At 52.7% G+C, this 22,150-nt stretch overlaps 2 protein-coding genes across 2 annotated transcripts in view; one reads left to right on the plus strand and one right to left on the minus strand.

Moving 5' to 3' along the window:
- The window catches only part of LOC143692686 (uncharacterized), a 513,344-nt gene that overhangs the window by 261,435 nt on the left and 229,759 nt on the right, over nucleotides 1–22,150 (plus strand). The window lies entirely within an intron of this gene.
- LOC143692594 (olfactory receptor 14C36-like) lies at nucleotides 4,752–5,684 on the minus strand. The gene has a single exon (XM_077172845.1). It carries the CDS (start codon nucleotides 5,682–5,684, stop codon nucleotides 4,752–4,754), a length of 933 nt encoding a protein of 310 aa, XP_077028960.1.

A 22,150-nucleotide genomic window follows, 5' to 3' on the forward strand; every position in this document is an offset into this window, starting at 1 on the left:
AAATTCACTTTCCACAGCAGACAGTCTCAGAGCAATGGAAAACACCTTCTGTGCCCAGCACAGATCCCAAGGTCCCCCCAAACCCTCCTGCCCCGATTCTGCCCAGATTTGCTCTTTGCACACACGAGTCACAGGCTGAAGTCAGGAGCTCCCTCCATGCCCAGAGGGAGGAAAAGAGAGAAAGGGCATGAAGAGCTCTCCTGTGCAGAGCCAAGGTCCAAGTGCAGCCCCTGCAGTGGGGACCACAACTCATCAGGTTTGTGTCCTTTGGGCTCAGGGTCTGGTGACACTCAGAGGCACAGAAAGGTTTCTTGCCAACAAACACAAGTTGAACATTTGAACAGTTTAATAACCATCACAGCTCTTCCCTCAGCTCTCTGGGATGTCCCAGCAGCATGTGACATGTCTCCCATCCCCAAGGGATGTCCATACAGGAACAACTTCAGACAAAGACATAGGAAAAGGTAATTCTGTATAAGATGGAAACGCAAATAAGATGTTGAGTAATATAGTTTTTTTTGAACATCAGAAAGACTGGGCAACTGCCTGTTCCTCAAAGCAAGAAAGCAGTTGCTTTAGAAGCATATGAATTACCAGAGAGTACCTGGAGAAGGAAATCAGAGAGCAGTAGGAAGGACATAGATCCACTCTAAAGGAAGAGATGTCCTTTGACATGGTCATTTAAACAAGGAGAGCTGTAAATACCTGAAGGAAGCGGGAGAGGAGACAATGAACAGAATATTGGTGACACAAGTAGAAGGCAATATCAGGACTTCTCCTCCTGCCATCAGTATACCTCCAGGAAATTCCTGTTCCTTGTGGGAAAACTTGGCCATTTCTTTAAAAGTAATCAAATGACCCAGATAATAAAAATTTGCTTGTATATTATCAAACCAACAAGTATTAACACCTGTGCCACTTTCCAGGCAGACATCAGCTGTGTGCCCATGAACAGGCAGTGCCACTTGTGCCCTGAGGTGCCCAGCTGGGATTGGATCTCTCCCAGAGCACCTGAGGGAGAGCAGAGCACCTTGCAAGCTGCAGGGCCCTGACAGCGCCGCAGGGCTCCTGTCCCATCAACATCTGCTCTGCTCCAGTCTGAAACAGGGCCCAGCATGGTGCCAGGATCATCAGAGAGCTGAGGTGTGTGCTGGAATTCAATGGCCTCCCCATCCCGCAGCAGCCCTGCATTTCCCTGCTGCAGCCTTGGTCTCCAGCCCAGCCATGGAGGCTCTTTGGGCTCTGGAGTGTTGCTGCAGCCCCCAAGGGCAGCTGAGCTCTGCCTTTGGCACAGTCAGGCCTGGCCAGCGCAGGCCATGCTCAGCAATTGCTTGTGTGTGCCTGGCCTTGCTGTCAGCCCCGGCAGCGGCTGCGTGGCCCCTTTGTGGCCCTGTGCTGGCCCAGCCATGGTGGCCCAGCCCCTGTGCAGGCCCAGCCCAGGCCAGGAGCATTGCGGCTGGGAACGGCCCCTGTGCCGTGGTGCCCACAGCAGCCTTGGGGCTCTGTGCCCCATGGCCTCCCTGCTGGGCAGCCTCTGCCAGCTCCTGCAGAGCCCGTAGCACCTGTGGGGCTGCACAGACAGCCCTGCCCCGGGCTCTGCCGGCCTCTGGGCCAGCAGAGAGGCAGCCAGGGCTGGCCATGGCCGGGAACAGGCCCTGAGCCCCGCAGGAGGATGGAGCTGGGCCACAGCCAAACTCAGCCCAGGCCAAAGCTGGGCTCAGCAGCCAGGGCTGCCAACGCATGGGCACAGAGGCTGGTGCTGACAAATGTCCTGGGCCCCCTCCCTGCTCTGTCCCTGCCACCAAGGGCACAGAGCAGCCTCCTCTCTGGGCCACTTGCCTGTTTGCAATGCCTTGCACAGGCGCTGGCCCTGCCCCACAAGGCCTGGCCTGAGTCCTGCCCCTGCACGCTCAGCCAGGCTGAGATGGACACTGATGGTTTCTGGGCCAGGCTCTCGGAGCCCAGCCCAGCTCCCTGCAAGCTCTGCCAGCTGCCCTGAGCTCTGGGCAGCACCAAGGGCCTCTCTGAGCCCAGCCCAGCCCAGCCGGCTCTGGCCCCACAGCTCTGCTCAGCCCAGGCTGCTCTGGGCACTGGCCCCACGGCCTCAGCCCCTGCCAAGGGCACAGCAGCAGCTGCAGCTGCCACAGGACTCAGCCTCAGCCATGGGGGAAGGTGCTTGGCCAAGGCCAAAGGAGGCTCCCTGGCTGCCCTGCTCCCCTTGGCCTGAGGTGCTGAGAGCTCTGCAGCCCCTGCTGCCATCCCATCTGCCCAGGGCAGCACAAGAGCCCCGGCCTTGGGGCCCTCAAGAGCTGCTCCTGCTCCAGGCCCAGGGCCCATGCCAAAGCTGGGGCAGCCACAAAGCTGTGCCCATTTCTGTTCCTTGCTGCTCTGTATGGGATGGATCCTCAGCCACTTGGAGGTTGCTGATGAATTTTGCTACTCCAGAGGCCTCTTCTTTCTTGAGCTCTTCAGTTCAGGAATTCAGTGAGAAGAGGTCATAAACATTTGTTCAGAATACCTGAACAAAAAAGGCCCCATGGGGAATATTTCAAGTTTTCAGTTCTTAATGTGGTTAATTAGACAGATGACAGAAGTGTACTCAAAGTGAATATACAATAGTATAAAACAATGCCGAGAGTACAGTTTTGTTCAGTTAAGTTTTATTTTCCTGTTTATAGCTTGATCTTAGCAATTTCCAATTGATATTGATCCCCAGGAGCTTTTAATGCGGTTTGAACAGATATAGAAATCAAGACGCTTGATGGCTGACAATCAATCAGAATTTTTCCCCACTCCCTCCCCACCATTTCTCTCATCCACCCCCTGGCACTCCTATGGATCAGGAATGGTGTGGCCAGCAGGAGCAGGGCAGGGATTCTTCCCCTGTGCTCAGCACTGGTTGGGCAGCACCTCGAGTGCTGTGTCCAGTTCTGGGCCCCCCAATTCAGGAAGGACATGGAGGGGATGGAGCGTGTCCAGAGAAGGGCAACAAGGCTGGGAGAGGGGTCTGGAGCACAAGTGCTGTGAGGAGTGGCTGAGGGAGCTGGGGTTGTTTATCCTGGAGAAGAGGAGGCTCAGGGGAGACAAGGCAGTGTCAGGGCACAGGTTGGACTTGATGATCTCCAAGGACTTTTCCAACCTTGCTGATTCTGGGATTCTCTGGAACCACCCTTGGAGCAGTTGCAGGATGAGCCCTGGGCCTCCTCTTCAGCAGCTCCAGCAGCCCAGGTCCCTCAGCTTCTCCTGCCAGCCCCAAAGCCCATCCTGTCAGTCCTGCAGAGCCTCTGCAGCTCCTCCTCATTGCCCAGAACAGGGAGCCCCAGAGGCAGACACAGAAGCCCAGATGTGCCCCCCTGGCCTGGGGTGCCTGTGGCAAGGGAGCAGCAGCAGGCACTGCAGGAGCCTGCAGACAATTCCTGCAGCACTTGTAGGATGATCCTGCTGCCCAAGGGACGTTCCCATGGGGCAAAGTCAGGAACTGCAATGAGGAGTGGGGCCAGAGAGGAAAGGACAAACAGGGATGGGCTCTTTGCAGGGGAGGGAAAAGGGGTGGGCAAGAAGAAGAAATTCGAACCAGGAGGAATGGAGAAAGCAAAGGTGCAGCCAAGGAAGTGCTCAGGGCAATTTGGGGCTGGCTGCCAGGCAGCCCTGGCTCTGAGCAACAGTGTCTGCAGTGGCACAGGAAACTCCCAGCTGATGGGAACAAACTTTCTGGCTGAGTGCAGAGGCCAGGACAAAGCTGAGTGGTTTCCCTGGTGTCCCCCAGGCCTTGCTGGCCCCAGGGGCTGATGGCATTTGTGCTCCCTCAGGTTCATGTCCCCACAGCAACAGCATGGGGGTGCTGGCCCTGCTGTGTGCAATGCAAACAGGGGCTGCTGAGGCAGTGCTGCCGTGTCTGTGCCTGCAAGGATGGGGCACCTGTGTGAGCTGGGGGAGAGGCCAGGGCTGCAGAGGGGGGATGTTGTTGGCAGCTGCATGAGGAGGCTCTGGGACGCTGCCCTGGGCTGTGCAGCGCACTGGGCATGGATCAGCCCCTGCTCTGCTGCTCCTTCCCGTCTGGCCCAGGGCCCTTGCAGAGCCCCAGCCATGCTGTTTGCCCCCAGCCTGCCCACGGCCAGCCTGGGGCTGCTGACGGGGGTTTCTGTGCTGAGCATTGGCCTGGCCGTGTTCTTGAGAGAGCCTGGGCAAGGAGCCTGGAGCCCCCAGGGCCTGGCCTGAGGCGTCAGCGCTGCCCCAGCAGTGCCCATGGCCTGTCCCTGCTGCAGCCCCGGCACTGCCACCCCCAGGGCTGTGCCCGGCCCCGAGAGCACTCAGGCCCTGCAGCAACACCAGGGCCACCAGGGCAGGGGGCAGGGCCACGGCAGCCACGGCAGCAGCACTGGCAACACCAAGTGCTGCTGCTGCTGCTGCTGGGCACAGCTGCTGGGCCAGCACTGATCTGCCCCAGCTCTGCACACAGACATTGCTGCTGCAGCTCCAGAGAAGGCAACAAAAGGGCATCTCTGCAGAAAACTCTGCTGGGAGGTCCTTTAGTTCCTTTAAATACAGTGAGAGCGCAGCCCCTCATTGACACAGCCTGTGGCCACAGGGAAGGTGGAGAGAAATCAAATAAGAAATGACAGAAACAATGACATTTTTTTGTAGATAGTATGGAAAACTAAAACAAGAGAAAAAAGACCCTACATCCAAACCAGCAAGAAATATGAAAGATTACTTTTATTACAAGTGATTTGTAGAAATTGGCCAGCAGTTTAATGTTTGTGAAAGCATCCAGTCATCAGTCTCCACACTGCAGCCTTGAGCTCCTGGTTCCTCAGGCTGTAGATGAGGGGGTTCAGGGTTGGAGGCACCACTGAGAACAGAACTGACAGGACCAGATCCTGGGATGGGGAGGACATGGAGGGAGGCTTCAGGTACAAAGAAGTACCAGTGCTGAAGAACAGGGAGAGCACAGTCAGGTGAGGGAGGCAGGTGGAAAAGGCTTTGTGCCGTCCCTGCTCAGAGGGGATCCTCAGCACAGCCCTGAAGATCTGCACATAGGAGAAAACAATGAACACAAAACAGCCAAAACAGAAGCAAGTGCTAACTGCAATGAGGCCAACTTCCCTGAGATACGATTTGGAGCAGGAGAGCTTGAGGATCTGTGGGATTTCACAGAAGAACTGGCCCAGGGCATTGCCATGGCACAGGGGCAGGGAAAATGTATTGGCCGTGTGCAGCAGTGAATAGAGAAAGGCACTGGCCCAGGCAGCTGCTGCCATGTGGGCACAAGCTCTGCTGCCCAGGAGGGTCCCGTAGTGCAGGGGTTTGCAGATGGACACGTAGCGGTCGTAGCACATGATGGTCAGGAGGAAATACTCTGCTGAGATGAAGAACATAAAGAAAAATACTTGGGCAGCACATCCAGTGTAGGAGATGTTGCTGGTGTCCCAGAGGGAATTGTGCATGGCTTTGGGGACAGTGGTGCAGATGGAGCCCAGGTCGCTGAGGGCCAGGTTGAGCAGGAAGAAGAACATGGGCGTGTGCAGGTGGTGGCCGCAGGCTACGGCGCTGATGATGAGGCCGTTGCCCAGGAGGGCAGCCAGGGAGATGCCCAGCAAGAGGCAGAAGTGCAGGAGCTGCAGCTGCCGCGTGTCTGCCAATGCCAGCAGCAGGAAGTGCCTGATGGAGCTGCTGTTCGACATTTGCAATGCCTTGGCCTGGGGATCTGTAAGAAAAGTAATCATGGAATAGTTGGGTTTGGAGAGGACTTGAAATATCCCAGCACAGGCTGGGGGCACTTTCCCCCCACTGCCTGCCCAGGGCTCTGCTGCCTGGAGCTGTCCCTGCCAGCAGCTGCTTCCCTGTGCCCAGGGCTGGGCGCTGCCAGTGCTGCCAGAGCCCAGCCCAGCCCTGGGGGCTCAGCTCTGCCCTGCAGAGCCCTCCCAGCTCAGGCACTGCCCAGGGGCAGCTCTGGCTCTGCAGGCTCTGATGGCAATGTCAGAGCAACCCTGAGAGGCTGGAAAAGTGACACTGATGCTGCCTCTGAGGGATCCTGTGGTGATTGTTGTTGCTGCCTGCTTTATACAGATGTCAGAGAAAATATTTTTATTTTTTTTCTCCCTGAACTGAGAGATGAAAATATACATGAAGATTCTCAACCCAGCAACCCACAGCAGTAGAATAAAAAGCAGGATTTTCCCTTTTATGCAGCTCATGCCTTGCTGTTTCCCCTGTATAACCTACTTGGAAATGTTCTGCAGTTCAATGCCATGCTGGGAGCAGCCCTGAACAATGCAGCATCCTCCCCACACAAGGAGAACACTTTCAAGCCTCACCAGCTGTCTCCTGCCAGCCAGATCTTGTCCCCCAGTGCTGGGAGCAGCTGCCAGGGCTGGCTGAGAGCTGTCCCTGGCAGGCAGCAGAGTCCCTGCCCCAGCACAGCGCCCTGGGCTGCAGGACCCTGCTCTGCAGGACAGCCCTGGGCACCCCTGGCTGCTCTGCACAAGAGACAAGCAGAGAATGTACTCACAGGCTCTGCAGGCATTGGCATGTTCCAGCTTGAGGAGATGGCTCCAGGAGCTGCAGCTGCATTGTCCTGCAGCCAGAGGTTCCTGTGCCAAGGGCTGGCAGTGATTGTGCCCCGGGCACTTCTCAGCCCCTTCCCAGCCCTGACTGATTGAAGCTCTCTGTGCCTCTGGGCTGTGCCCGGGCTGGCTGCAGGCAGTGCCCCAGCCCTGCTGGGCTGGCAGAAGAGCTGCTCATCCAGAGAAATGTGCTTTTGAAGCTCTTCTTGGTGACCAGGAGCTGCCTCTGTGACAGGGGCCCAGCCCAGCTCAGCAGCACAGACACAGCACAAGGACTTTAATCAGCCTCTGGGGCTTTGTGCTCAGGCCCTGAGAGGGAGCTGAAGAAACCTCTCCAGAACTCCAAGGCAGAATCCAACTCCAAAGTTTCTTGGACTTTTAATGGGTCCCAGAGAGGGATACGACTGAGCAAGTGTCCCCAGGCCCCAGGCAGAGCAGAGAACTGCAGGCAGTGATGACAGGTGGGGACAAAGAGAAGCCAAGTCTTGGTGCCCTGGGGCACAGCAGGGTCTGTGCCAGCAAGGGCTGGGAGGAGACACCTTGTGCTGAGGCCCTGGGGCCTCCTGGCACAGCCCCAGCCAGGCTGGGCACTGTCAGCCCCTTGTGCTGCCCTCAGCATCCCCCCCTAGCCCACATCCCTGTGGCCTCAAGGATCTGCTGCAAGGAGTCCCTGGGGAGCCTTGCTCAGCAATGGCCCTGGGGGCTCCTTCATGCTCCCTGCAGGGGCTGCAGGTTTTTCAAAGGACTTTGGCTTTGGCTTTTGCCTTGCAGTCTCTGAGAGGTTTGTGCAATCCTGGCCTCCAATTATCTGCTGTAATTAGTCCCTGGAGAGGCTTTGTCAGTAACAACACTCAGTGGGGCTCATTAATGCTTCAGGGTACTTCAGTTATTTAAAGGTACTTGGTGTTTCCCTTTTGATACAGACTCTGTGAGAGGTTTGTGCAATCATGGCCCCAATTATCTGCTTTAACGAGTCCCTGGAGAGCTTTGTACTGACACTCAGTGGGGCTCATTAATGCCTTGAGATACTCAAGGTTTTTCAGGTACTTTATGGATTTAAGAATACTTTTAGGTACTTTTGAAGATTTTCCTTCCCACACTAAGTCTCTGGGAGGTTTTTGGGCCATCCTGGCCTTCAATTCTCTCCTCCAAGGAGTCCATGAGGATCCTGTGTTGGGTATCTTCCCCCTTTCTCTTTTACAACAAAGATGGAACTGAAAGAATTTTGTAAGACTTTCTAAAAGCATCCAAAGAAACATGAGGCAATTAACAATACAACAACCACTAAGAGAATTATAAGTTCTGTTTCAGCTCGACATCATCCAACCCTTTAGTCACGTTGGATTGGAAGAGTTTATTGACCCAGTCTTTGTTTTCCACTTGAAGCTTCTTGAATCCTTCCTTCAGTACCTGAATGCTCTTGTGGATTGACTCGCTGTGGCTGGAGAGGTTCATGCAGCACATGCCCTCAGAGTCTACACAGCCATGCCCATGTGCCCAGAGTAAAAACTCTATCGCTGTTCTGCAAGGTGGCGTGTCTGATGGTCTCTGTGTCTGAGAGCAGCCACTCAATGTGAGGGAGGCAGCATTGGTTTGCTTACTCAACAGGCACCCAGGGTGGTCTGATTGTCCTAAAGCTTTAGCTGCAGCCACCCAAGGTAGCAAGATGGAGGCTGCTATTCTCTTGTTTTGACTCCAATAGATGACATTATTTTTGCAATCAGATTCAAAGTAGTGTGTAGATCTTTTTGCTCTGTTTCTCTGGCCATTAATCATTTTTGTGTTTGGTGCCAGCAAGGTAAGCCTCCCCAAGCTACAAGACCTGCCTTTGATGTCTGAAGGGACACCAGGCCATGCGCTATCCTTGCAAATAAGAAACACACCCTGCAGCAAGTTGAGTGGGTAGCTACTGGACCAAGAAATTATGGAAGAGGTGTAATTACACCATCAGGTCTGGTTTTTGTAAGTGGGATGGTATGGGGAGATGTCTCTCCTGATAGTTTCTTTTTTTCTTGTAATTTTGTGTCTTTCACCCTCTTCCCATCTCAGATAGTAATAAAACCTTACACAAAAATCCATTTTTACAGAGCTGAGAATTTCTACCCCCTGAGTTCGAGTGGTGCATGCAGGAGCTTCTGGGTCCAGTAGTCCCAAGCACCGACAGGGTTGCACTTCTATTTGCCGTCAGGATTGTCCCCTGGCATACTGCAGATGGCACCCTCAGGTATTGGCCAGACATCTGTAGGCAACCCCAGTAGGCAGGTGGAGAAGGGGTCGTCAGGGCTAGCGACAGACAGGCACAGGGTGTCTTGTTTCATGGCTTTGCTAGAGTTATCCATACATTGTGCTTTGTGTTTTTGAGGGCTACCCATCCACTCACGAGGAGCATGGTTGCAAACAGGCTGAGGAATGTGAGTAGAAGCTTCCTATGTGTCATCTTCAAAAGAATTGTCTAGTCCAGGTGCTAGAGTCACTGTCTGGTGGGTTTGTCTTGGGGTGGACTTGGGGGTTCCTTTGCAGAATCCACACTCAGTGGCTACAGGTAGGGCTTGATGTTCTTATCTGGGATACACCAAGGTCCTTTATCACAAATGGTCTCATTGTGGCAATTTGGCCTTCAGGTCCTTTGATGTTAATAAGTTCTGCACTTCAGACACTGTCACGGTCACCTCCAATCTCGGACAATATTCCTGCAGTAGCTGTAAACACCCAGTTAGGAGCCCACGTGGAACGTGAGATACCTGTCACGTCTGCTCCCATGTCCACAAGCCCTGTCAAAACAACCTTTTCACTGTTAAGTTCCAGAGTGCAGGTTATTTTTGGTCAATCCTGATTTATCACATCCCTAGTAAAGTGTCATCAGCATCCTGCCTGGGCAATTGTTAGTCCTTGGGGTATAAAACAAGGTAGGTTGGGAGACAGGGTCAGCACTGTAATTTCTCATTGTGAGGACATTGATAGTATGGATGGCAATACAAAAAATTCTTCAGTGCTTGATTGGTAGTTTACTAAAATTAATAGTTCACAGGGCTGATCTTCAGGCCCCAGCTGTCCTGTCGATATTTCATGGGCAAAATAATCAGTTAAAACAACAGATTCCAGACTCAGCAACTTCAATTTTGCCCCTGGTGGTAAGGTGGTTGGCAAATGGGAGATGAGGTGCTGGAGTTTAGGGCTACATTATCTGTAATGGGTGTACAATTCGGCGATTGTAGGCATCATTGGCTTGAACATTTGTGTCATAGCCCGAGGCCACCTTGCACTCCAATGGCAGTTTTTGGCTGCTTGGTGTAGTTCCCTTTTGAGAAATTCCACCTAATTTGATGTTGATTATCCATTAGGGACCGGATAGGCTCCTCCTCCTTGGGGACAATCTTCTCTAAAATGTCCTTGTTGACCACACTGGAAACATATTTTTGGGGCCTGTAGATGTTGCTGGGGCCCCTTAAAGGGGAATTGCATGGCCCCTAGGGCTTCTGCAACTCCTGGCCTGGGCTTGTACAGCTGCTCTGTGTTCTGTTGTTCTGAGGCGATTACAGGCCTCAGTCATCTGCAGGAGTGTGGGTTCCAGCTCTAGTGGAAGGGCACACAGCACTTTCTTACATTCCAGGTTGGCATTGGCTACCCCCAACGATTTTAGTAATTAATTTTGAGTCTTTTCATTCTGGACTTGTTTCTCTAGTGCCTGTTTAAGGTGATCAATAAATTTCATGTAGGGGTCTCCAGGTTCTTGTCTTCTGTTTACATAGTCCAAACTGGGGGTGGTACTATCTGGTACCTGGATTCAAGCTTTCAAAACCATTTTTTTTTATATCATCCAGTGCTTTTCTGGGGATACCTGCTGCTTGATCACCTGGCAGGCTGTGTTGTCCTTCTCCAGCTAGATGGTTGATTGTCATTTCAGCCCTTGCCTCATTATTAGCACAGTCTTCTATTAATTCATTTAGCAAACGTTTCCATCCCTCTTCCCACAGGGTGTATTCTGTAGGTGACAACAACATGGTCAAAATATATTTTAAATCATAGGGGGTTAAGATGTGCTGTAAACATGGCCCTCATTAGGCCATAAAAACAAGGTAAGTCCTTCCTATGGTCTTTAGCTGCCCTACACAGATCCTTGATTTCCCCATAAACCAATGGCTGATACCTGGGGTTCTGCCCCCTTCTTTCATAACAAATGGGGGCAACGAGGAGTTTCGAGAGTATTTGCCAGTCTCCTTCCTTAACTGCTTCCTTCCTGATCCTTTCCCAGGGATCTTCTGGGGTTGAGGGGCGAGGTGGCTCTGGGGAGTCCAAACTTTCTTCCTGGGAAGAAGAATAACTTCGACCAGAAACATTTGGATTAGAAATAGTGTGACAGTTGGGCTTAGTATCTTTGATCATGGGGTTATATTCTTGCTGGAGGGTGAGGCAAAGGGCGCTGCCACTTTGTCAGGTGTTGGGGGGAAGGGCCTTGATTTAGGATGGCGGACTTCCAGGGTGGAGTTCTGGAGGCATGGCCCAGGGTGAAGGTGGAATGATTGACAGTGGGGGCATGACCCGCAGTTGTGGGGGTGGAGTCTGGAGGTTCGTTCAGGGCGGAAGAGAAGGTTGTGGTAGCAGGAAGTGGAGGAGCCAAGATGGAGGGAGGATGGTCGAGCTCCCGAGCCACATTCAGGCTCCTTCTGTCTTGAGTTTCCAGGGCATGATGCTCCAAGACAGCGTGGCCATTGCCATCTTGGACCATCGTGGAAGGTCTGAGAAAGGCAGGTTTGAGGGGAGATCCCAAGTTAGGAGTGAGCAACGGATTGAGTTTTCAACACACTGCTTGCTGGTGAATGGTCTCAAGGATGGTGTAGAAGATGGGGAGCATGCAGGGTGCAATGGGGTCGAAAGGTTGTACAGTTTATTTCCCACAGAGTCCCAAAATTCAGTGGTATGGATTTTGTCAGATGAGGTGTCTGGAAAATTTTTAATGATCCACCTCATGATTGATTTCAATCCATTCTTTGAAAATATTGTGTCATGATCAGCGAGAATTGAAGCATCCATATATGCTCCTTTCTACTTTGGACATCTGGCTGCCCATTTTTCTCTTTCTCTCCTTCATGGGGAGGAGCCACTGGAACACCCCAAATCAATTATGGGACATGTGTGCATATTGTGAAAACACAGTGGCAAAATGGGCAATAAATGTCTTGCATTTCCCCAAACCCACATGCAATCCTATGCAGGTGAAACCGTTCTGGTCCCTGCCAATCCCAGGCAAGGTCCCTTGAAGCAACGATGAATCTGCTGGGCCTGGCACAATCCAAAATCCCAGGGAGCACTGGCCTATCCATCAGCTAACCCCAGCTGACGTGACTGACACAGGGAGCCCTGAGTGTCATGGTCCCTGTTCGGGTGCCAAATGTCACAGTGAGGGTGGCTGTGACAAACCTCTCTGGTTCCCTGACTTCAGGGCAAGGGTGGCGAAAATGAAAAGGAGCAGGATCAATGGAGTTGTTTAAAAGGAACTTTAATAACAGGGTGAAAAATAATAAACATGGAGAAGTCGAGAACAGTATGAGGGGCAGGATCCAAAGACCCAAGACAAAGGGGGCAACAACATGTACACCTGGGGGTAGAACACTCTAGAACAATAACCCTATAGGGGGAACAAGTAACCAATAGGGGAGGAGAACTTGGACAAGTTAGCATAACAACTCTGAAGGCTTTTTGGAGAACTTTCAAGCTCACTTTAATTTAAACAATAATTCCCAGGGCTTGAAACGCATGCCTAATTCTTTTGGGGTAAAATCTGTCTGACTCTGAGTCACAGCTGGGCTAACTTCCACACTGCTGCTTTGCTCTGGCCTCTTGGGACCATGTGGCCCAACAGAGCCACAATGATGTCCTTGGTTCCACGAAGCCCCACAGTGTCACAATGGTCCCTTGGATCCATGGTGCTCTGCAGTGCCACAATGGCCCCTTCATTTCACAAGGCTCCCAATGTCACATTGGTCTGCATAGGAAGGAAACCACGGAGCCCCCATGTTTCAGGAGCTGATGAACAGCAACCACCAGAGGCCAAGGCAAGCCTGACCTGTCTGTCCTGGCAGGTTTGCCTGGAGCAACCCTTGGATATTTGAAATTATGAATATGGAGTCCTAATTTCAGACATTTGGGCCTGGAGAAGGATGATTATTTCCATACAAAGAAAAGCACAAGAGCCCTTTCCAGTGTTTGGAAAACAGGTGAGTTCTGGCACTCAGGAGTCAAAGACCAGCCAGACCTGTTCTGGCAGCTTTTGTCTGGCAGGAATCCTTTCATACACAGAAATTTGGAGGTGGAATCCTAATTTTGGCCATGGATGCCTCGAAAAGATAGACAGTTCTTTTCCATACAAAGAAAAGCCCAGAGCCCCAGTGTTTCAGGGGCAGATGGGAGTGGCCTTCCACATTCCAAGGTCAGCCAGACCTGTCAGGTGACCCCTGGGAGGCCAAGGCAGCCACACCTATTTCATGTTCCCTTGGTTCCACAGGGCCCTGCAGTGTCACAATGGCTCCTTGATCCCATGATGCCCTCAGGTGTCATAATGGCCCCTTGGTTACACAAGCCCTTAAGGATCCTAATGGTCTCTATGGTTCCACAAGGCCCCAAAGTGTCATAATGGTCTTTGGGTTCCATGAAGCCCCTCTGTGTCACCATGGCCCCTTGGTTCCATTGGGGCCCAGTAGTGCAACAATGATTCCCTTGGTTCCACAAGTTCCCAGAGCGTCACAATGGCCCCTTCCTTCCATGAGGCCCTGCAGTGTCACAATGGTTTCCATGATTCCATGGGGCCTTGCAATGCCACAATGCTCTCCATGGATCCACGGTGCCCTGCAGGATCACAGCGGCCCTTTGGCTCCATGAGGCCCTGAAATGCAGCAATGGCCTCTTGGTTCCACAAAGCCCTGCTGCTTCACACTGGCCCCTTGGGACCATGCGGCCCAGCAGAGCCACAGTGATGTCCTTGGTTCCACGAGGCCCCACAGTGTCACAGTGGCCCCTTGGATCCATGGTACCCTGCAGGGTAACAATGTCCTCTGCATTTCAGAAGACCCCAAAGTGTCCCAATGGTCTCCATGGTTCCTCAAGACTCCACAGTGTCAGAATGGCCCCATGGATCCATGGTACTCACAATGCCACAATGATCCCCTTGGTTCCACAAGTTCCTACAGTGTCACAGGTTCCACAAGGGCCTGCAGTGTCACCATGGCCCATTGGTTCCACAACGCCCCTCAGTGTCACAATGGTCTCCATAGGAAGGAAACAAGCAAGCGCAGTGGTGCAGGGGCAGATGAGAGGCAGTCACCAGAGACCAAGTCTAGAAAGACTTGACTCTATGGGCAGATTTTGTCCAGGAGTAACCCTTGGATATAGGGAATTTTAGACACAGAATCCAAATTTCAGCCATGGGCACCTAGACAAGAAAGACAGTTCTTTTCCATAGGAATAAAAGCACAGAGCCCCAGTGCTTCACGGTCTGATGGGAAATGGCCCTTAACATACAAAATTCAGTGAAACCTGTCAGACAGCCCCCAGGAGGCAAAACCAGGCAGACCTGTCCCATATGCCCTAGATTTCATGGGTGCCCACACTGTCACATTGTAATCCTTGATTCCATGAGGTCTGGCAATGTCACAATGGCGTCTTGGTGTCATGAGACCCAACAGAATCACAGGGTTCTCTTGGCTCCATGCGGCCCCGCTGTGTCACAATGGCTCCTTGTTTCTATGGGCCCCACAGTTTGATCATTGATCCTTGCTTTCATAGGGCCCATGATTTGCACAATGGTCTCCTTGATTCCATGATTCCTGGATTCCACAGTCTCACCATCGTTTCTTTGGATCTTCATTGTCACAACTGACCCATGGCTCCATGAGGTTCCGTAGTGTCACCGTGGTCGCTGTCAGAGGCTGGATGAGATCCATGTCCCGAGACACCTTGGGATGCTCGGAATGCCCGTGTGGGGCCAGGGCCGGGTCAGGCCTTGGTTTGTGGTGGGACAGAGCCCCGCCCCCAGCCCTGGCCTGGCAGAGCTGCCAATCACACAGCAGGGGCGGTGCTAACCCAGCTCTGATTGGCCCAGCTGTCAATCAATCAATCAATCAATCAATCACACACCAGCAGCTGGTGCTACCCTGGCTCTGATTGGACAAGCAAGTGGCAGTCCCACCCCAGGGGCGGGCCCATGAAGGCCCCCCAGGGGGTTAAAAGCCAGAGCACGAGGCCAGCCCAGGGTCTGGATCCTGCCTTCTGCTGGGGTTCCTCTGTTGGTGATGCTGGAACCCCAGCAGTTGGTACCCATGTGTGTCTTTCTATGGATCTTCTGTCTTTCTGTTGTTCTCTATTTCTTCTCCTTCTAATCCTACTTACCTGGAACATTTTTGGGTAACTTATCATGTCAGGTGTAAAGATTTTTAGGTTAAATCTGTGGGAATCCAGGGCTCAGGGAATATTTCTCTGTCTGCTCTGGGGGGTCCTGACCCCCAGAGAAACACTGCCTTTAGCCTTCGCCCATGAAGAGGACTTCCAGGACTTTTAGACAGATTAGAATTTACCAAACTGAGAAATAGATAATAGAGAGTAGTATAGTATGTCACTTGGGTGAAAAATTCAGGTTTTGGGATTTTTTAGTATGGTGTAGATAGGAAGCAAGATGCAGGAATTTGGGTGCAGTCCCTTTCTTCTTCTTCATCTACTCCATTTTCTTCAGTGTTGTGGCACAGGGTGATTGGTCAAGGAAAGCACAATGTGGAGGTTATGTGGACAGTCAAGGGATGAGTTATTGGTCGATAAGTAGAAATAATGTACATTTTAAGAGGTAATTGGATGAGAAAACTTTAAAAGACCTTGAAACTGTACATTTTAGGGCCATTTTGAGGTGCTTTTCCAGCGTGCTGACCCTGGTGTGGACAGCAATGCAAAACTTTAGATAACAATAAACAAGAAACTGAAGACTGAAAAAGTCCCATGCATCTCCGTTTACCTGGCACAGAACTGCTACAGGAGGGTTTCCCCTATCCAGGGAGGCCCCAGAAAGGCCCAATATGAAACAGACATCAATGACTGGTGCCCCAAAAATGTTTGTAATAGTTTGACTTTTTTCCATAAAGTTGTTTACTGAAGGGTGTTGTCTTAATTGGCCAATCATGTGAAATGTGTCTATTAAATGACCAATGAGGTCCACCTGTAGCAAACCAAGATATAAAAGAAGAGGATTGCAAAAATGAGTGGCTTTTAGCCCTTAGCCTTCTGATCTGAGTCTGTGTCATCCCTGATTCAACAGTGACATTTGCGGATCTGTGGGGGCTATTGGGAATCGTTTCTGCACCTCGTGACCCAACAGGAGCTTCTCTAATAAACTTTGCCTGAAGCTCCCACTGTGCCCATGACAGGAACCCCTGTGAGTGTCTGGGCCATCCCGGCTCTGTGGCAGCCTGGGGACTCCTGGGATGTCACCGTGGAGCCCCCGTGAGTGCCTGGGACAGATGGGTGCCTTTGCAGCCCAAGGTGCCCTGGGATGTCACCATGGAATGGCTGTGACTGCCTCTGACCACAGGGCTCTTTACCATCCCCAGAAAGCCCTGGGAGGTCTCCATGGAGCCCCTGCCCCTGCCTGTGACATTCCAGCTCTGGAACAGCCTGGAGACTCTTGGAAAGTCCCCATGGGACCCCTCTGAGGGCCTGTGACAAATCTGATCCTCAGCAGGCAACCATCCCCAGCCCCCTGTTGCTATGGTCAGTTTCCATGGCAACCATCCCCAGCCCCCTGTTGCTATGCTCAGTTTCCATGGCAGCTCCATGGAGACCCCATGCCAGGGGTGGTTGCCATGGACACCAGCTCAGGCCTGCAGCCAGAGCCCGTTGCCATGGCAACCATTGGCAGCCCCATCCCCAGGCTGATGGGATCCCAGAAGCACAGAATTGGCTGAGCTGGGAGGGACCCATCAGGATCCTCCAGTCCAACTGCTGGCCCTGCACAGGACACCCCAACAATGCCAGCCTGGGCCTGGCAGTGCTGGCCAAACGCTGCTGCAGCTCAGAGAGCCCTGGAGCTGGGGCCCTTCCCTGGGGAGCCTGGCCAGGGCCCCAGCAGCCTCTGGGCAAAAACCTTTTCCTGACATCCGACCTGAGCCTGCCCCGACTCAGCTGCAGCCACTCCCTCCACTCCTGTCCCTGGGCACCAGAGGGAAGAGGTTCCCACAGCCCCAGCCAGGGACCCGCTCCCAAGGCTGCTGCCATGGCCACCAAGGCTGGCACCAGCTGGGATGCTCGGTTTCCACGGGCCGGGCTTCAGGAATGGGATTCCCCAATTTCCTGCTCCCGCTAAAACCGCGCTGCCCTTGCTGCCCTCCCGCCTCCCATGGAAAGCACAAAAGGCAAAGATCCCGGACTGGTTTAAGAACAAATTAATGGGAACAGCAACGGGATAAGGAACAAACAGGAACAGAAACAATATTGATAACAGAAGGGATAAATAAAACTGTTTACAGGGAAAACTACAAGACAACTCACAGGGTCTGCCTGGCTACAATATTTCTTGCCTGGAAAGGACACCCTTCTCCTCAGGGAGAGAGAGAGAGTCCCTTTCCTGTCCCTGGCAATGATCTGAGGTGGGACTGAATGTAATGACAGGGCCATGGCCAGACCCTCATGTTCTCCAATCCCACATAAGGTCATTGGCAAAGGGCAGGAAAAGGTACAGGTGTCTTCCCAGCATGGATCACAGGGAACATGGATCACCAGGGCTCTTTCCAATCTGGCTTCTCCCATGGGGGATGAAGCTGGAGTGGTGCATGAAGCTGTTCCTGCAATCGAGGCATTTGCACGGCTTCATTTACTGGTGGCTCCGTTGGTGTCTTGTCAAATGAGAGCTACTGGTGAAGCTCTTCCCACACTGGGGACACTCATAGGGCCTCTCCCCAGTGTGGATGCGCTGGTGGGTGACGAGGGTGGAGTTGTGCTTGAAGCCCTTCCCGCAGTCGGGGCAGAGGAAGGGCCTCTCATCCGTGTGAATGCGCTGGTGCTGGAGGAGCTGAGAGCTGGTGTGAAACCTCTTCCCACACTCGGGGCACTGGTAGGGCCTCTCCCCTGTGTGGATCATTTGGTGGATGTTCATTTGGGTCTTCCTACTAAAGGTCATCCCACATTCCCCGCAGTTGTATGGCCTTTCCCCAGTGTGGATCCTCTGGTGGCAGATCAAGAGAGACTTCTGCCTAAATCTCTTCCCACATTCCCCACACTCATAGGGCCGTTCCCTGGTGTGGGTCTTCTGGTGGGAGATCAGGTTAGAGTTCTGACTGAAGCTCATCCCACATTCCCCACACTTGTAGGGCTTCTCCCCGGTGTGGATCCGCTGGTGCCTGATGAGGTGGGAGTTGCGCTTGAAGCCCATCCCACAGTCAGGGCAGCGGAAGGGCCTCTCATCTGTGTGAATCCGCTCATGCAGGAGGAGATCAGAGCTGGTGTAAAACCTCTTCTGACACTGGGGACACTCGTAGGGCCTCTCCCTCTCCCCAGCGTGGATGCGCTGGTGGGTGATGAGGGTGGAGTTGCGCTTGAAGCCCTTCCCACAGCTGGGGCAGCGGAAGGGCCTCTCCTCAGTGTGAATCTGCTGGTGCTGGAGGAGACTGGAGCTGGTGTGAAACCTCTTCTGACACTGGGGACACTCGTAGGGCCTCTCCCCAGTGTGGATGCGTTGGTGGATGATGAGGGCAGAGCTGCAGCTGAAGCCCTTCCCACACTCCCCACACTCATAGGGCCATTCCCCAGTGTGGATCATCTGGTGGCTGATCAGGGTGCTGCTCTGCCTGAAGCTCTTCCCACACTCCAAGCACTTGTGGGGCTTCTCCCCATCATGAAGCTGCCCATGGACCACCAGCTCTGAGCTCTGGCTGAAGCTCTGTCCACCTTCCTGGTTCAGGGTGGGTCTTTCCTCCTCAGAGCACCCTGGGCTGGGTTTGGAGCCCCTCCTCCTGTGGGATCTCTGGGGATTTTCCTCCCCATTGGATTCCTGTGCCCTGGAGTCACTCAAAATGGCCTCTTCCATGAGTTTCTGCTGTGGGGATTTCTCCTCCCTGGTCTCCATCCTCAGATCCTTCACGGGGGGAGGAAGGACAAGGAGAGGATGGGATTTGCCTCCATGCCACAGGGAAGGGGAAGGAGATCCCCACAATGCATCCCCAGCAGGACGAGGTTGGCAGCAGGGTTGTCCTGCAGCTGGGGGCTGTGCTGGGCTGGGAGATGGAGCAGGAGAGAGGGGGAAAGGGGCACTGACGGCCTCCTCACCTGCCTGCGTGTCCCGGGCCTCCTTCCTCTTCCTCACAGCCTCCTCCTCCATCTGGCAAAGGTTTGGGGATGTGAAATCCTGTTTTGGGAGGAAAGCAAGGGATGAGCGCATTGAATTTTTACTGGTTTGAAAACAAACCTGGGGGAGAGTCTAAACCAGAATTACAATTTAATAAGAAAAGAAGATCAAGGCAATGATACAGAAACACTGCCTTAAACTGACAGAGTCAGGATATAACCTGACACCCTGTTGCTGGTCAGGGTGGTGGCTGCAGTCCCATTAAATGGTGGCTGCAGTCCTGTTGGAGTGATGAGCGTGATTCTGTCCAAGCAGTGATCCTGTAGAAGGGTCTGGGCTTCCTCTGAAGGTCCAGTGGTGGTTCTGGAGCTCTTGTCCTCTGGGAATCCAGTAGGCAAGCTGCTCCTGGTGTTGCAAGGCTCACCTTATATGCAGGTAGGAATGCTTGGATCCTCCCCCCGGGCGGAGCATCCCACAATGGGAGGATGGAATTTGATCAGTCCTGCAGTGACACTCAATGGCCCATTCCCAGAAGATATCTCCCCTGGAGGGCGTTATCAGGGCTGAGTCATGGAAGAGATCAAGAACACTGCCCCACCTGTTTATAGCAGTTGATGAAGATGGGCATTGAAAACATGCATTTGGTTCCATCTTACATTGCAGCCTGAAACAGTGGGGGAATCCCTGCTCAGGGGGTGAACACCACCCCCCTTACCCAAACTGGCTCAGGTGTAAAACCCTCACCCCAGGAAGGCCACACACACAGGGGACAATGTCACACTTGCCCTGCTCCAGGGCAAATGGCATCTCTCTAATATTTCCTTAACCAGACTGCAAAATTATTTTGGCACAGTGAGTTCAGGGCACTGTTCTTTGACCCCAGTTGCCTTTGACAACAGCATGGTTCCCTCCTCTGAGGAGGTTGTGGGTCTCTCTGGAGGAACTCTTGGAAACTGTCGCAGCTTCGTCTGAGTGACCTATGGGAGAACTGATGAGGAAAATGGCTGTTGTGGGACTGGAGTGTAAAGAAAATATTTTGTTGTCCCTCCTTGAAAAGTTTGTTAAAATCACAGGAGGAAATGGAGCAAATAATACCAGCAAGACTGAGAAGGTTCTTTCACCACATGGTGAGGAACATAAGGCTGCTAAAAGTGCTACAAAAAGCCCAGCTCAAGTAGCTAAATTCCCAAATAATTACTGAATTCCCAGGCTTGGGTTTTTTCCAAATGTGAGAATCATTATTCTCTTCATCCCTGTCACCTTTGTGACAGCTACACAGAGCTTTCCCTTCCTTTTAATAATATCTGTATTGGGCCGAATTTGCACTTTAATTGTAACCTGCCAGCAGCTGAGCTGGAGCTGTGCAGGAACCAAGGAAACTTGGAATTGCCACAGAATTGCTTCTATTGTCAGCCGGTGCTGCGGCGGCTGTGGGGCAGAGGGGTGGGAAAGGGGGCTCCGGGGTGGCAGTGGAGGAAATGCCGGGCCCGGGGGCTGAGCACAGGGCTGAGCACACAGAGATGGTTTTGTTCTTGCTGAGCTCGCACTGAGCCAAGGCCTGTCCTGCCCCTCATTCGGCCATGCTGGGGAGGGGCTGAGGGTGTGGGGAAGCTTGGGAGGGGACACAGCCAGGACAGGAGACCCCAGCTGACCCCAGGGATACCCCAGACCATAGGACATCATGATCAGTGCATGAAGTGTGGGGAACAAGGAGGAAGGGGGCACATTTGCAGTGAAGGGTTTTGTCTCCCCAGGTAACACTTAGGCAGGATGGGGCCCTGTTTCGCCAGTGGGCAGGGCCCGCACCAAAGACACAGACACCAACTTAACTTAAGGAACAGTGTAATTTAGATAATGCAAATTTGCAAAAAATTACAAAAATATTAGGTAGGCAAAGCAAATAATCATTAGTCAATAATTCCAAAAGAGAAGATGTTGAAATGAGTATGACACAACTGTCCATTTCTGGCTGCAGGCTCTGGAGATTCTATCTCTGCCTTCAATCAGGGTTGCATTCCCTAAAGAATCCTGGTACCAAATCCTGCTTTCCAAGGCTGGAACAGTGTCTCAGGTTTAGCTGGGTGTGTATTCAATTACCCTCTGTTAAAGGTGGGGCAATTATCATCTGTTAATTGAGCAGTTTACTTTATCTCTTCAGCAAGGAATCCTCCCTCCAGGGAGATATCTTCTGTTAATGGGCCATTGAGTGTCACTGATAAAAATTCCATCATCCCATTGTGAGAAGCTCTGCCCAGAGGGAGGAGCCAAGCATTCCTACCGGGATATAATCTGAGAATGTGAACAACAGAGTCAGCCTTCTCCCACAGGATTCCCAGAAGAGCAGCTTTCAGCTCCACTGGATCCCAGAGGAAGACCTGCCGATCGACGCCACAACTGGACCTTCAGAGGAAAACTCCACCCTTCTACAGGATCACTGCTCCAACAGAACCACACCTGTCCCTGCAGGAGCACTGCAGCCACCATTTAACAGGAGTGCTACCAACACTCTGACCCACAGGGTGTCAGGTCGTATTCTTACTCTGTAAGTAGTTTTTAGTACTACTGCATTTGTATTTTTAATTTTCCTTCTGAAGAACTGTTATTCCTATTCCCATAGACTTTGCTTGACAGCCCCTTGTTTTGAAAATTATAATTCCAAGTGAAGGGATTAACATTTTCCATTTCAAGGGAGTCTCCTGCCTTCCTTAGCAGACACCTGTCTTTTCAAACTGACACAATGCCCTGGGACAGCCAGGCAGGTGAGGAGGAAGTCAATGCCCCTTTCCCCCTCTCTCCTGCTCCATCTCCCAGCCCAGCACAGCCCCCGGCTGCAGGACAACCCTGCTGCCAACCCCGTCCTGCCGGGGATGCACTGGGGGGATCTCCTTCCCCTTCCCTGTGGCATGGAGGCAAATCCCATCCTCTCCTTGTCCTTCCTCCCCCAGGGAAGAAGCTGAGGATGGAGACCAGGGAGGACAAATCCCCAAAGCAGAACCTCATGGAAAAGGCCATTTTGAGTGGCTCCACGGTGCAGAATTCCAATGTAGAGGAAAAGCCCCAGAGATCCCACAGGAGAAGGGGCTCCAAACCCAGCCCAGGGTGCTCTGAGGAGGAAAGACCCACCCTGAGCCAGGAAGGTGGACAGAGCTTCAGCCAGAGCTCGGAGCTGGTGGCCCATGAGCAGCTTCATGATGGGAAAAAGCCCCACAAGTGCTTGGAGTGTGGGAAGAGCTTCAGGCAGAGCAGCACCCTGATCAGCCACCAGATG

This window comes from Agelaius phoeniceus, assembly GCF_051311805.1.
Source record: "Agelaius phoeniceus isolate bAgePho1 chromosome W unlocalized genomic scaffold, bAgePho1.hap1 SUPER_W_unloc_2, whole genome shotgun sequence".
In the NCBI taxonomy this organism is placed as follows: domain Eukaryota; kingdom Metazoa; phylum Chordata; class Aves; order Passeriformes; family Icteridae; genus Agelaius; species Agelaius phoeniceus.